This window comes from Spea bombifrons, chromosome 11 (assembly GCF_027358695.1).
Source record: "Spea bombifrons isolate aSpeBom1 chromosome 11, aSpeBom1.2.pri, whole genome shotgun sequence".
NCBI classification, from domain to species: Eukaryota; Metazoa; Chordata; class Amphibia; order Anura; family Pelobatidae; genus Spea; species Spea bombifrons.
The window spans coordinates 28405926-28422984 of record NC_071097.1 but is presented as its reverse complement, the minus strand read 5'-3'; the positions used below and the strand labels follow the sequence as shown (position 1 = coordinate 28422984).

At 38.4% G+C, this 17059-nt stretch overlaps 1 protein-coding gene across 1 annotated transcript; it reads left to right on the top strand.

The window, feature by feature from the left end:
* Window positions 1-210: 210 nt before the first annotated feature.
* Window positions 211-11560, top strand: GOLGA7B (golgin A7 family member B). Its single transcript, XM_053451335.1, has 5 exons — window positions 211-474; window positions 4981-5106; window positions 7332-7484; window positions 9431-9532; window positions 11073-11560. The coding sequence occupies exons 1-5, from the start codon at window positions 463-465 to the stop codon at window positions 11181-11183; spliced, it is 504 nt and encodes a 167-aa protein (XP_053307310.1). The 5' UTR covers window positions 211-462; the 3' UTR covers window positions 11184-11560.
* Window positions 11561-17059: the final 5499 nt, after the last annotated feature.

Below are 17059 nucleotides of genomic sequence, written 5' to 3'. Positions count from 1 at the left end.
CGTGAGAGTTCCAAGCAGGTTCCCTGAAGGTTCTCTCGCTCCTCCTCCAGATCTTCTGAGCTCAAGACAGTGCGGCTGCTCCCGGCTGTCTCTGGCTGATCGAAGTACCGGTAATTCAGCACCACGGCCAGCGGGACCCGGCAGCCAGGCGAAGGGGTTTCAGCACCGGGGACAGCAGGCAGGGAACGCAGCCTCCGGCCCCGACAGAAGAGATGCGTCTGTCTCAATCACCACTAATGCGGATTGAGCGGAAGGACAGGGTGTGACATATCCGGGTGCAGCTTAACGACCAACACAAAGCCCTTTCAATCCCAGCCCCGACGTCTCTCAACGGAGCCGCAGCGGGAAGACGGGACGCGAGGAAACGAGCACCGCAAAGCAGAGAGCAGCTAGCCCCGGGAGAGGAGCCGGACCGGGTGCCGGGCAGAGAGGCGACCTCTGTGTGTCAGACCTGCGGAAAACATGGCAACCGAGGTAAGTACCGGTGTGTGGCCCTGCGGCTGGGGCGCAGATCCCTGCAGGGACTCCTCCTTCAACAAAGGTTTACGAGGAATCGCCCATAATGTATCCCCCATAACGACCGCAATAGCTATATCCCTATAGTACTATCTACTATACCATCAGCATTATAGCAGGGTATCTTCTGTGCATTATACACACACACACACACACACACACACACACACACACACATATATATATATATATATATGCTTTAACTGCTGATTGTGTCAATACATACATATACATATACACACACATATATACACACACATATACATACACACATACACACATTCACACACACACACACATATATATATATATATGTATATATATATATATATATATACACATATATATATAATATATAATGTGTAATATGTAATATGTTAATATGATGTAAATATAGAATTATTGTATTAAAATACATAACCAATACATTTAAGCAGCGTGTACTGTATATGAATGTATTTGCATTGTGTTTGGGTTGTGCACGCGCTGGGTTATGTGGAGTAGGCAGGGGGTTTCAGCACCAAGGACAGCAGCTGGGTGGCCGGATGGGGAAACTCAGACAAACTTAGAACAAGTGAGTGCTGGGGACAGACATTTGGACATCACACTATTCTCAGGAATCAGAAGGGTATTAACACCAGGAACCGTGTGTGACACATCCAGGTAAGCACCAGCACACGATTTATCAATGAAATATAATACATTCTATAATACGCTCACTGGGTTTTATGTATAGAAACGTGCGCAGAATTTTACACACAAGTACATTAAATATCAATTCATGAACTTGTGTACCTAAGTATGCATATTAATATATACAGAACAAGTGATTTGTGTTTATATAAACATAGAATATGCACAGTAATACTGTGAGGGGTGCTTTGAGGATATGACCAACCATTCCAATGGATGACATATTGATAAAGGATACTTTAATGGTAGAAATGTTACAGCAACTGGGATCAAGGCATGAATCCCTTGGAGGTAGTTATCTCTGCACCCCACTATAGGCTTCATCTATTGGGCTGTAGGGAGATTGTTGGCGACCACAGATCTCTCTTCTCGTGGATCCAGCCCTTTTCCATGTGTAGAGAACAGACTGGGTTATGGCTATGGCTGTTTCTCGCTTGGTCTTTCTTAACACATGTTTAGCCCCCAGAAGCCCTGCTTGTGCACAGGTAATTGCCTAAGGTCAAACAGCAGCGGGGACCTCAAATGTTTTTAGGCCGTGAGGGTTCATTGCCTTCCAAATATGTGCCTGCAGTAGATTAATATACCATACAAAACTCATTAACACACCATTTTAATTAGCTCAAGGATTTTGTGTTTTGATGCATAGATATAAATTGTTTTGTAAAAAGACAATTTTCCTACAAATACATTAATTATATTTAAATTATTTCTGACTGTAGATTGGGAGCAGTGGGGTCAGTGTACCTGCCAGGACTTTTCCCTTCCTACCAGTCAGAGGTTTGCAAGCATCAGTGTGGCCATCATAGTCACAGTATATATATATATATATATATATATATATATATATATATATATATATATATATATATATATATATATATATTGAGCCGCACTGTGGACAACACAGTAGGACAGGGGCATCCAACGTGCGGCCCTCCAGCTGCTGCAGGACTACATCTCCCATAATGCTCTTTCAGCTAAGGGGCTGGCTGAGGAGTATGGGGGATGTAGTCCTGCAGCAGCTGGAGGGCCGCACGTTGGATGCCCCTGCAGTAGGAGAAATGGGATCTGTACTGCCCAAACAGACCACCAGAAGCACCCTTAAGGGGATGTAAGAGAGGCTGGGGCTAGTTTGGAGGGCCAACAGTATTAAGACCACCAAAGTACACCCTTAGACTTCACCCCAGTCTAATCCAGAGTACAGTAGCACAGTGTTTCATATACTTCTGAGACTAAATACAAAAGCAGTTCCTTCTATGCTATTCTTCATCCTTCGGATTTATAATGTCTCATGTGGGTGAGAACGAATGTGTCGTGTATATTTAGCGTGAACACGGTTCTATTTCAGGAGCGTGAGTGGGAGGATGCTATACTGAATGTGTCTTGAAATGATACTGTGAAGTTAAGGAGCTTTCATTCCTTCCCTGTGATTCATTGTAGACCACGTTCAGTGAGCCCATTGTTAAAATTCTCCTTTTTTTGCATATTTAACAGACTGCAATGGTTATTTTTAACTACTTTTATTTCTTTTTTAAACACACACCACAGTTTGATAGAGATAAAATCCGAGTTCTATTTCGAAGCCCGTACTTCATAGCCGAGTAGATGACTGGAAACCAGAGAAGTCTCGTTGGTTATGGTTCTAGAATCATTTGGTCGAAGCTTGAGTATGGATATTGAATAATTGTACAGGTTCTAGAGTTGAAATTGTGGAATTTGTAATGGATAGGGAGACATTTGTATGGAAAGTGGACACACTTATATACTGTACAGAGGAACAATATTATTGAGAAAAGAAATGATCAAATCGTTGGTCCCAGGGTATTATTTTGTTTAGCTCATGCCGCATCTCCCACCTCTACATATCCTGGCAGCCCGGAGACGCACTCCCAAGCACAGTCTGTTTTCTAGAAGATCTCTCCAGAGCCATGGATGATTCATGCAGGATTTCAGGAGATGGATTCATTTGTCTGGATTGGGGACTTCATTGAGTTATGAACTATGTGGTAGCTGCTGATTCCCCAGTAGACGCAATCCTTGGCACTCAGCGGGTTAAATATGCTCCTGCCAGTCCAGTGCACAGTAAATCGTTATATTATAGTACTAATTGTTAACTTCATAACCAGTCTTCCAGGAACCACTCCAAGTTATACATGTGCTCACTTTGTCAGTTTTGGCAATTTCGAAACGTACTGATGCTCAACACAAGTTACTAATTAGTAGTCATTTCTGAAGAGTTCTGGCAAAAACAGTTACTGTGCGTAGCGAGATTATACAATACCCAGAAATGCCCTCTATTGTTTAAGCCAGATTGGTACACAGGGCGCTGAGAGCTAAAAACATCATTTCTGCCAGCTTTAGTTTTCCTTACTTCCTACATTTGCCTTACAGCTATAGGAAAATCCATGATATCATGAGCTGGTTTTAATGATATGGGTAGGCGAGATGAGCCGAGTGTTTTTTTTTGTGTATGATGCTCAGGTAACTGATCACAATTGGATCATGAATATTATAAATTTATTTATGATGTAATGTATCTATAGTATATGTAGCACTGGGGTTATGTTGGGGTATTTATGCTGTCGCAGCGGGGGTGGTAGCTCACCAGCCGTCTAGGGGATGTGAATGCTATGGGGAGAGCATTTGGCAGGAGGTTCCCGGTAGGTCCAATCAAACAAAGTTTACATATGTATTTATTGATTGGTTTATTTGCACTTTTGGTATATTTTATTTTTTTAGATTTTTTTATGTTATGTTTATTCATATATTTATTGCGTCTTTGCACAGGTACACACATGAAATTGCAGTAACATAAGCAATGTGTATTGATATTTGTTGATTTTTATTGATTGAGACACATTTTTATCTATTTATTGGCACCGATCATTTGAACGTATAAGAGGTATTATTGCATGATGTGTTATTTAACCGCACATCGCACTTTAGGATAGCCCTGGACCCCTCTCTTCTTTTCACAATTGTATATTTTTAGGAGTTGGATGTTTGGCGCATCACTAGATATCTTCTTTATTCCTAAGTGACGTTTGGCAAGGCCAGCCCTGGCTTAATAAGTGAGATTACAGTCGCCACAATGATTGGAGTTTGCATTATACATGGTAGGCTCAGCCAGGGCCAGACTGGGGCCGTGCGTATCCAGCTGGTGGCTGCATCTGTAGAAATTCCTGGTAAATGAAGTGTCTTTTATAAAAACAGTTCTACAATCTCACTTGGGTGCATTCAACCCTTATATTAAAAATAGATGAAGTTATATTATCTATGTGATATCTAGGAAGGGATTTTTCCCATTTTCAAGTATGTCACGGGACGAAATGTGGAAAAGAAGATGAAAAATAGAGATCAGCATTACAAAGCTTAGGTTGATTGTGTGTCTCTTAAAGCAGCAGGTATAAAACACCCACCAGAAAGTCATGTCATTAAGCGTTCCAACATCATTACCTTAGAAGGGTATGTTTACTATATTGTAATGGATTCTTTCAGCTGTTCTTCAATTAAATCACAAGAATGTGTCTGTTTAATTCAGGCTTCCGTACTGTCTGGGATGGTGTGTTAAAGCTTTTTTTCACCCCGGATCCTGCTGAGCTGTTTATCCTTTATCTCAATTCCCATATCTTTGCTAAAATAACATGATGTGTTAAAGACCCATTTGCGTCGTCCCGCTGATGCACTACCCTATTATTATTTTCCAATAATGTCTTCTTGCAAAGCTCTAAAAAGTGTCTTTTGTGTTGTATTTTTTTTTATATCTTCCAGATGCATAACCTTCAAGAGCTGAGGAGAAGTGCATCCCTGGCCACCAAAGTGTTTATACAAAGGGATTACAGTGATGGAACCATGTGTCAGTTCCAGACCAAGTTCCCACCAGAACTGGAAAGTCGGGTATTAAATATTTCTTATTCATCAAAGCATATTTTAAACAAAATAGGTCATTCTTGACTTTCTTGTGTCTGCAAGCATAGAAGTCTAGGAAAATAAAGAAAGTACTACCTCTAACAGCCCCTTTCACCTTCTAAAATACTGTGGATTATTTATGAAGATCGGTGCAAAACGCACAACCGAACCCCTAACAATAGGAGAAAGGATAGATTATTTTCATTAAACAATTACAGCAATATCTACAGTGTACATGCAGACATACGAAGAAGCATTGGGGGGGGGGCAGATTTGCTCTCACCCGTGGCATTATTACTTGGTAGTAGGGTTCAGAATAGAGCTATGCAAGGACGTGTCTGTGCTGATGGCATGCTTGGCCGCTAAACCTGCCATTAAGATGAAAGCCAAACAGCACCGCATCGTGTTAACATAATTGTTCTGTTAAATGACTCCAAGCAGCACTGGGTTTACTTAATTAAATACAGAAGCAGACTGGACTGCATAGTCTTTAAAGACTCAGACCTTAATCAGTTCTTGGTCTTGTCTTAGATTATGCCCGTCCCATGCATGGTTATTTTTCTTTCATTGTATTAGTGTCCCTTCCATCCCTAGACGGCCCCCAGTGATCACAATTTAGTTGCTGATGGGCTATGCGACACTGCTCAATCACAGGGGTTTATTCACTAAAAAGAGTGTCGGCAGGAGACGTGTTTCATTTCACTGAGTTTTCTGTATAAGTCAGCTTCTTATAGCACACCGCTTTGCTTTCTTCGACTTCTTCAGCTTAATCCCTTCCTCCCGCTCTTCTAGCATTGGTCGTCTTGAGCAATTTATTGCCACATCACTCAAATATGCAATATCTTCCATCTTCTAAAATTGAACGAGGTATCATATTTGCAGTATTAAATAATATCTTTAGCACTCCTTCTACGTGTAAGTGGATATGTAGTGTTTTTTCCAAGAACTTCAAAGTCCTTAAGATTTTTTTAATGTCAAGCTTCTCTTTTATACATGATGTAAGTTGTCAAAATAATCTTAGCGCTCCCGATTTCTCCATCTATTTTCAGATGGCTTGAAGATTTTCTCTCTGCTGCTATTGCTAAAAAATGCCTTGGCTCCTGTAGCTGCCTGTCAGATTGGAGATTAGTCATTAATCAATAGAGCAGAAGATTCTTAGGGGAATCTTTGTTCGGAGTGGAAAAATTGCCATGGGTGGCCCACAGAGAGGGATCGTTATGCCATTTTTAGCCTAATTACAACGATGGAGTAAGACGTACCGTAGGAAGAAATTGCTGCAGAGGAGACGTTTCGTGATATTTAAAAAATATCCTTACAGTGAACACTGATTCTTTATGACACATTAAAGAAGAGACTGTAGAAGGATCAGGAAGACATTTGCTACAAACGAAAAACTGAGATATAACCAAGAAATATTTAAAAATTAAATTATGCTAAGATGTAAAATGCACGTACCAATCCTGTTTAAGGCAAACTAGCGCATAATGAACATTATTTGCATAATCATAATTTTATCATATTTTTTTATACATTAAAATGGCCCGATCCCAAGTACTACTTTTTATAACTCATATTAGTCACCTAGGTTATTAATACATAATACATCCTAGGTTATTATTTTTTTATAGAATAATATTTGATTAGAAATAATTTGTATATCCTTAACCAAAAAAAATGTATTCTTGTTGAGTGGGAGCAGGTCTCGCACCTTCTGACCCAATGGACAAATAAATATGAAATGACACTCGCATAAGCCGGTGTATGTTATGCCGAGAGACTAAGAATATACTACGTTACTGAATCATTTTGGTTTGATGTTTTCTGTTGTGATTGCATCGAATATGTACTGAGTTCCTCAGCATTATATAAACTAGCTTATGCTCATGTCAATTGCTTTGTTGCTCCAGGCTTTTTGTAAATTTGTATTACCTACATTGAATAGCGCTCCGTGATCAGTTCTCCTTAACCAACGCACACTTACACACTCTAACACACACACTACCTTGCGATCTGCTGTGCTACTACCATGGGGTTATGTGACACCACCGAGCTCCCATAAGTAGGCTCCCCTAGTCCAACCCAGCCATGTGAATAGACAAATGCATACATTGCCACTAATGCTTTATACAGTATGTAATACTTAGGCGTTTATCTGGCTATGTCTAGCTGTTTGTGTTTTAAATGACGTTCTGTTTTGTTTGTTTTTTTGTTAGATTGAGAAGAATCTATTTGAGGAGACTGTGAAGACATTAAATTTATTTTACATGGAAGCTGAAAAGATTGGAGGCAGTTCTTACTTGGAGGGCTGCTTAGCCTGTGTCACAGCCTATTTTATTTTCCTATGCATGGAAACGCATTATGAAAAGGTAAGGAAATCATCGACTAAAAGAGCCAAACTATATCCATGGAATCTAACACTGCGTTTGGCGGAAGTGAGACAAAGGGACATCTTAATGTATCCATAGTCTGCCAGTTACACTGCGATTGGGCTGCATAATTACATTCTATTACTTGCAGATAGTTTACTAAAAACAAAAAGGATTAACACTTTCTCAGATTTTTTTAGTATCAATAAAGGAACGGTGCCAATTTTCCCTGTTTAAACTTGAACTTTCATTCAAGTAAACTCCATGCCCCAAACCTCTTTGAATTATTTAAGAGGAAGTTATTGGTGGGAATTGATTATATTTTGACTCTTTACTAAAGCACAGTTGGCCTGTATGAAATAGGATTTGAATTTCCAAAGAGTCACCAAATCTCAGTAAAATTTTACAGCTTTGAACTCTTTCCAAAGTCGACACAACTACACTTTTGAGACCAGGATGGAGTCGCACATCAGGCTTGGTATTTTGCATTATTAGCTGCCTATTTTTTTTGGTGAGCTGATTTAATCCTTCCTTTAAATGCTTGGGAAAGGTTGTTTCAACATGCAGCCACTCAGCAGGCTGAGCTTTGGGGAAATAATTGCACAATCTCTTTATATCACACCGTCGATCTGGGCATTCTTCCAAAACAAACCCGACCTTTGTAAGCTGAAAATTAATTTCCCAGCAGATCCTATTCCTATGCCTTGGATGGTACTGAGAAAGAATACACTATGTGATATGGAATCTTAGTATCGTCAGTAGATCGTACCCAACAAACTACTAAATGTGTTACTTTATCAAACTTTATATCCAATAGAGTGAAGCCTATATGAGGGGTCTGAATTTGTTTCTGTCAAGGAAAGACACGGGAAGATAATTAGTGGTAAATCTAAGGATTCATTTGACTGCACTCAGAATTGAAGGACTTCTTCAACCTTTGTAGTCAATCAGAGTTTTTGTTGCGCTCACTTTGATCACTACAAACAGGAATGTCTAGCAGAAAGTAAAGTTAGGACCAGACTGGTAGGTACAATGATAAATCACCGGGGGGTGCAGCCACCTGTGGAACACATATGGCCGTTTACTTTTGTATCAGACAAGATGTAGATGTTTAGCTGTGTAATGTTGGATTATATACTGCTCTGAACTAAACTGTCCCAAATAGTTCTACCTTTTGGTTTAAGGGATGCATTCCTGTTCCTTAAGGAGGACCTGACACCTTAACACCTTGACGCAATATATATGTTATATATATATATATATATATATATATATATATATATCATATATCCCTGTGGCTAGCTGTAAAGGCGACAATTACCTAATAATTATATATATATATAAGAAAGAGGGAGCGAGTTAGAGAGCCCTAGGTAAATGCTGGATGCACTTTTTAGTAGTATAATCCTAAACTGCCTTTCCTGCTCCTTCATCCAAACTTTTTTCCTGCTTAATTGGCACAGTGTGTGTCCACAGCTACATCCTTTGGTGCTTAAGTCTCATCATAGGGCTCCCCTAAGCCCCATTAACAGAATGGCTGCTATGGTTCTTTCCAGTGAAGTAGACTGGTAACAGCGGAACTTGGATGTGTTCCCAGTTCATAACACAAAAGACTAAAGCAATCAATGGGGCAGATAAATAGGTGGGATTTGCTGTGATATACCTCTCTGGGGCGTTTCTTCATATAGACTAAGAAGCAAAACAAAAAGAAGTGCAACGAGCCAATACATGGCTAGAAATCCTTAATTTGCCAGTGAATGTTCTATTTGCGTGTTTTTATGAAATATGATTTTTTTATTATTTAATTATTTATTGAATTATTAATATTTAATAAATAATAAACAAAGTTTGTTCACTGCTGCCATTCAGTTTCACGGACACAAGCAAACTTATGCGATGCCTTTAAACAGTACTATACTAATTATAAATTTGTTTTGCCACGTAAGGTGTTAAAGAAGATCTCCAAATACATCCTGGAGCAAAACGAGAAGATTTATGCTCCCAGAGGCTTACTAATTACGGATCCAGTTGAGCGTGGAATGCGTGTTGTATCCTTTTTTTTATACGCATGCTTTTTTATTTATTTTATTTGGTTCAGTTAATTTACTGAGATGCTTTCGGAGGGGTAAGTAATTTAAAAAAGAAAAGAAATGAAATCTCTCGAAAGTATTTACTGATATGCAGATATTCTGCTTACATGTGAGCGTTGTGCAGGAACCCTAATGTTTTCTAAACGAGACCCAATTATTGCATTTCATTGCTTCTGCATACTGTTCTAACTAATGTATGAACTCCAGACGAACTCACATCGCGTGCTGTTTGCCATTTCTTATCGTGCTTCCTGATTACATTTTAAGATACGAGAAACTTTTTTTTCGTCAAATGTCTCATGTAGATATGAGAAAAACTCATTTTCCAAATTTAGCGAAATAGTTCCATTCCAGCTTGATGGGGGACCCGAGTGTTAACATAAGAAGGCATGAGTGGAGTCTGGCCAGTCGAGTTAACCCTTAACTCAACTGACCCCTTGACTTCTTAGTAAATAGGCCCGGCTAACAACAACAACCATGTTCTTCTTTCTGAATCATGAAAAGTTATAATGAATATGACTGTGGCTTAGATCTTTATTTTTACCTTACTGTGATTACTTTATGGTTTCTCAGCATCAGTCAGCAGTGTATTTTGACATAGGCTTACTAGGCCTAGGGCTGCATTTTCTAGGGGGAAACTATGGACTGATTGGCCTCTGTATATTAAAGCTCTCCCTTAAACCATCTAAGTTATAACTATTGCAAAGAGCTGGGATATGATTTCACATCATTTCACTCTGCAGGAAGGAGACTCCACAACAAATGAGGAGGACTCCTTCACTATAGATAGGTCTGGAGGCATCTGGAGCCTAGTGGCTAGCCTAGCGGGCCTAGTGTGGCAGCCTCCAAAAACACACACACAGATCTGTAGAGCAGGGCTGCACGACTACTAGAGGACTGCAAACCATTATGTTTGGTTATCCTAGCTTGGGCGCAAGCATCTCAATACAAAATCACTAACACCTTTTTTCAGGAAAGATACACAGAATTCCTGTCTTGTATTTGTGCATCCCTTCTGAAGACACCAACCCTGGGCTGAAATCTAAACAGATCCTGATTCCTGAAAAGGCCAAACTTATAGAAAGACTGTATTACTCTCTGTAGGCATATATTTTATGTGATATAACGTAAACCCTTTCTGCCCTGACGCTCCTCTTAACAGGAATTCTTAAACAACAAAATATATTTTTTCTTGAACATTTTTACCTCTGTATGATTTATTCTATGGAATCAATTGAGCAAGAAATACCATCAGATGGAATTTAAAGGGTTGATTTAATAAAACTGAAGTGTGGGAATGATCAAAGCATATTCATTGATCTATGTGCTGGGAAACCTTGCTCAGTTGCTGAACGTTTACTTTGATAAATGGGCCATTTTGCCTAAAATGCCCATACATTTACTGGGGGTCAGTCAACCGTAATTGTAGATGGTATATGGTGACATTTGAGTATGAATGATTGCGATATTATCCTTATCTTGATTATTTCCAACAAAGATTGAAATTTCAATTTATGAGGACCGATGCAGCAGTGGTAGCAGCAGCAGCGGAAGCTCCAGCAGCACCAGCAGTGGTGGTGGAGGTGGCGTCCCCAATCGGCCCCGATGACTGGCAGAGAGTCCCTGTGGGGACCTGTACTGCCGAGATGACGGCCTCTCAGAAATCAGAAGACTAAGATATCAGAGCACACGGTTTTAACACTAGGCCATGCTTTTTACAGTAGGACCTGGTAGGAGTTATACATCTGGTGCAAAATCTTCTCAATGACTAAATGAGCCATGCATGGAATCCACTCATCAAAAAAAGCAAATCTGGACTTCTGAGAATCCGATTTTAGGAAGCATTGTACCGAACTGATTTTTTCTAGCTCTTAAGTGATATATGAGACTTTATGTATGTGAACATAAATATATAACTTACATTATTGTAAAGGATCTCCATATTTCTTCTTTGTGATACAGTTAAAAAACATAGAAGACCATCAACCTTCAAAGAGTTTTTTTATTCAGGGACCTCCAGAATCTTTATTGTCAACCAAACATTAAGGGTACTGAATATATTCAGGAAAGATCTGGTGTAATATGAATAATGGCTTCCAAAAGACTCCTGATACCTGTTTGTAAGGTTTTTGTTTTGAGGTTAAAATTGTTAACAATTCTCTTTTGTCATTTATCTCTACAATAACGTCTCTAGAGTATAGCCCTAATAATACATCGGGCAAGGCGATGTTTACCCAAGACAACTTAATTCTGTGGATGTTACATTTAACACAGGCAACATAAGTGCTTTCCAATAACGTGTATATATATATATATATATATATATATATATATATATATATATATATATATATATATATATATATATATATATATAGTTTTTTCACCTTAATGTTCTTAATACAGTATAAGCGCGCCTAATGTGAAATCAATAATAAAAACTAGGCTAATTTAGATGTTTATAATATTTTTATTATAATGACAGTGAACCTCATGATATTTGATTGCCTTAATTCTTGAAATAGTAAAAATAAGTCTAGTAATTATATAGAGTGTAGATATCAGCGTTGATAATTTTCTTTTAAATGTTATTTTTTTATTTTGCAAATAATACAGAGCAAAATACACTTTAGTATAAAATGTAAAATGACGTAACTTACAGTCTTCCCATAAAACATATTATACAGATAAGGGACTCAATTCAATGACCAAAAACCTTATTTTTTACGAAAATTAATATTGTATACTCACAAATAAGCATTTCATCTGCCAGGGCGCCTGTTCATTTTAGGGAAAACAGTTGCCCCAGCAGAAGCTCATAGCAGCAAAGTGGTGCAGCCATTAGTACTTTTATGAGCTTTTATATGTAAAATAATAAAATTCAGATAAAAGTGAAAATGTGTGATTGGACAAGAAGCTACCACTATAGAATCAGCTATGAATGTGGTGTGGTAATATTAAGTCTATGTATATGGATATAATTTAGCATTGGAGTAACACAGCGGCTTCTTGTTATGCTATAGTAGATGTGTTGAAATTGTCTACTTTTTGCCTTTGTGTGCACGTGCAGGGTGTTTGTTTCGGCTTCCTTTAGACAAGTGTTGTGGATTTGAGACAAAGTTTCTATGGTCTGGAATAATATTCTGTGTAGCCTGCGTACTAGTAGTTAATTTCTTTAATTTCAATGTAGTTATGTAGGATCAATAATTGTATAGGAGACCATGCATTTTCCATAATGGTATAGTGATATTGGGTCATTGGATCAAGCCCCCAATTTCTAACCCCGATATCACCATAATAACAATTATCGGTAATAGAATAGAGAAATCACAATAGATGTTCTGCAGTAGAGATAGGACTGGCACGAGACATGATTTATTTTATTATAGCTTACCATATTTTATTGCAGCCCAATTCCAAGCAAAGTTTATTTAGTGCATGCCCGTCCAGTTTGTACCTATATGCTTCCTTCAAAGCCTTTAAGTATTTTTTATTTTGCATTGGTGGTTTGCACTGGAATGTGAATACATTATATAAGTAGGTGTTCACATAGACCTCAGGGCCAACGAAAGGCCAGATTCTCAGAATAGACATTTCTTGATCTATAAACTCCGACCTTCACATTTACCATTAAAAATCACCTTCTTGCAGGGGTCGGCACCAACGTTGCTCATGGTGGACATTCACTGCGATCTGTGGTGAACCTTCACAAACCTTGCCACGGACACTGGTGTCCTTGTACAGACACTTTGCCTATCCCTGCCTTCTTGGTAGCCATGGGCTCATACCTCTTCCTTACGGTTGAACATGAATGCACATATTCACGAATGCAATATACTAACAAGTAGTGCAATACAATTCTGAATATATCATGCCAATGAAGAGGCATATATATATATTTAGAACAGCCATCACCCCAGCCTGCTCTTATTATTGCTGTAACCCTTCCATTTATGCCAGATGACTTAATAAAGCACCATAGGCACATTTTCCATAATGCAATGAGCAAATAGACCGTTTGCCTATATAAGCAACTTGAGAGCAATTTCATAAATGCACGTTTCAGTGTGTGAAGTATTTACTATTAAAGATATATAATACAAAATACTATTTTTAATATTAAAAAAAACAATATAATGCATGCATGTAATGCTTAAATAATACTCGATCACTATAGTTTTGAGTACAATGTAAAAAGTTGTGTTTTTCTATGAATAATAAATGTAACTAGTTTCTATGTTTCCGGCATATGGCTTGTATATTAGTCATTTTATGCATGGACAAACATGTGGCCCTAACTTGTTACTCTGCCTAGATCCTGGGAAAATCTTAACACAACGCTATACCCTTTGAAATTCTGGGTGGTTTAACAATTTCCTATCCACTGGTAAGTCCTTGCATCTAAAAATTACCACCAAGAGGTGAATGTGATGGGATGGGCCAGACATTTATTTCTGGCAAATGAGAAAATGTGATTTTTAATACAATGTTGTACGATGAACCCACATGCGAATGATACAATTGCCTTTTGTTCATTAGTTACTATGTATTAACAAATACAGTGCAATATTCTACTATGACATCAGCAACGTGTTTCATTTTAAGACAACACCAATGCAAGAGGGAAAAACCAAGAAAGACTATGGGCTGTGTCAAAGAGTTAAAATAGTAACATGGAGTAAGGCAAGTGTCGGACTTCATATTACTAGGCCAGACAAAGATGAACAGGGAAAAAAGGGCAAACACATAAAGCTTGGGGGCAGAGAAGGAAAGGTGGCAATAAGAAGCCATGTGCCATAGCAACTGCGTATCCTTTGCATTCCCCCTATTGCGAAGTGTCAAGAGGGAAGAAGGCCTGTTGTAGTCTTCAGGCACTGTCCGTAGGGCACAAAGGCAAATGCCCTTGAGACCCTTGGTCCGAGATCTATTTTCCAATTGCAGAGAGTGTATAATTATAATAATATAATTGTATAATTAGTCTCATCCCTGGTACCAGTATTTAGTAATAATGATGGGCAACCAAAAAACGTGTCAGACAGAGCAGGAAAACTTTTGGCACATTGATACATTGTAAAAAAAATTTCATAAGCATCTCCAGATAAAGGAGGCTGCCGCTCACCCTAAATGGCATGAAATTATTATTTTATCCAAAATCTGTCAAAATCTGGCATTCAGACCCAGTTCGTGAAGGGGCTGCGAACGTGATGTCGCCAGTGAAAAATCAAACTCACCACTGCCTTTTCTAATGGTGCTGGATTTAATCCTGGAGATACATTTATCACAAATAATTATATAGCTATAAACTGCTCTATCACGCTGATCTAACTATGCATTGTGAAGGGTCAAATTACCCTTCTTTGCAAGAGAGTCACGTGGGTCAGTCCTTGATGAGGCGAGAGCGTATTGTATGTCACCGCTGATGACTGTTTAGTAAATCAACGCCGCTGCCTTACACTCTCACCGTGTTCGAGCGTCTCTTTAAAGACTGAGCTGCTCAACAGCCATACGTTTGAGCTGAAATTAGGAGAATGATCACATTGATGGGAATAGCTGTGCTAGTCTGGTGGTATAAATGTAAATAATGAGGATTGTGGTTTGTGGTGATACCTCTTTTGTTGAACTAAAATGTGTACATTGCATTACATTATATTGTTATATATATATTGTTATATTTATAGAGTATTACAAAAAAGGAAGAAAACAAGATTACTAATAACATTCAATGTTTTTTTCAAGAACAGCAATGGCTTTCTTTTTATACCATTTTTTCTTTAGTCTGTGTTTTCTGATAAATAATATGTAAAAAAAACTAACATTTTTTTTACTATTTATTTTACAACTTTGTTCTATTTTTTACATTTGTTTTTTTTTGACTGTCCTCAAGGATGTTTCTTGGAACTGGATGGGACCCCTTATGATGTCATGGTAACATCACTGTAGCTTGCTCAATTATTTATTATTTTTTTAAATTATTTCATTTTTATTTTACAATTTTTCTAATATTTTTACATATATTTTGAAGAGGAAGAAACACTTTTTCTTTTTTTTTTTACTTTTATCCTCATTGGAGCTGATAATATCCTTATTGCAGTACCTGCAGTGATTAGACTGCAGAATGGGGTCTCATCAGGATAGACCATCTGGAAACCTTTTTTACATTTAATATTGTTTGCCACTAGTCCTCCAGTATTCTGATGTAATCAGAGGTTGCGTGGAGCACCCTGACATCAGATCAGTAAGCTGAAGCTAGCAATGCTAGATCCTGCTGACAAGTGAGACAGTCTGATTTCCCATACTACTGGGACCTACTATTACGTCCTTGGTCACATAGGGCTTGTTTGCGAGGAGACAATAGTATGTCCTATGTCGTGAAGGGGTAATTAAAGAGAGGCTGATACTTTCAAAATCTTGGGATTTTAATTAATGCTAAATTTGATGGATAAGGTTGCCAAATTCTGTGTTTGGTGTGCTGTTTGTTTCATTTAATGTAAATGAGGCTCAGCTCTGTGGGCAGCTGAACTCAGTGAAAAGTCAATTACTTAGAGTTTCTATACATAAAGATGTTTTAGGATACTGATATTTTTAGAATTGTAATAAATTCCAGAGCTTCACAGTTGCATTTGCAAATACAAATTGTTAAACAGCTAATTTTGATCATTAACCTGCTCAAGGATCATAACGATTGAATTCAATGTCTTTTAAAGTATATCATTAGCAGATAATGATATCTGTGCTTATTTTGATGTATAAAGTACATTGCAAATCAATCATGAAGATTGAATTAATGAGGGGCATGTATAAAAAAAGCAATTGATGCTGTGTTTGAAAAGTGGTCTTAAAACCATAGCAAGCAAATTAATGTTCCCACTGATTGGACCAGTCTGACAGTTTGATAAATGCCTTCGCTGACCATTGGGTCGAACTGAACAAATGCCTGGCAGGCCGGTGCTCACTCACCTTTCCTTCAGTGTGCTGTCTCGATACAGTTCATTTTATCGGCCACTTGCCTTTCAGTGCCTGAACCAACCCAGTCCAGCCTTGCTCTGGTGTTAAAAATCACTTTTTCTGCATTCTTTTCTTACCTTATAACCTTAACCTGTATGTTACTTTTTGCATAAAAATGTTAATTGTAAAGTCTTAGGTTTTTGTGAAACTGTTTTGTACCAGGGGATAGGCCCATCCTCCTACCTAACCTGTATGGCCACCTTGTGGCGCTGAACTTCAGTACGTGGCGAGGTGGCCACAAGGTATCTGAAGTTTCGGTCAGTGCTACAATAGCACATGTCTCGATCAATTTCACAGCTGGTGGGCCGGTCAGGGGACCTCCTCTAAACCCAACCATCTCATGATACTGAGTGAACCCTGAGCTACTGCTGATTGGACCATTGGTTTATGTGTGAAAAATCACTTTCCAAAATTTCTTCCGCTAAATCATACCTCGGAACTTCTCAGGGCATGGCCCTCTTTCTCTTATAGGGGGCAGGA

Excerpts from the sequence above, each read along its gene's own strand:
- GOLGA7B (XM_053451335.1), top strand. Across the intron at positions 7,485-9,430 it reads TGGAAACGCATTATGAAAAG|GTGTTAAAGAAGATCTCCAA; the intron begins GTAAGGAAATCA and ends TTGCCACGTAAG. Across the intron at positions 9,533-11,072 it reads TTGAGCGTGGAATGCGTGTT|ATTGAAATTTCAATTTATGA; the intron begins GTATCCTTTTTT and ends TTTCCAACAAAG.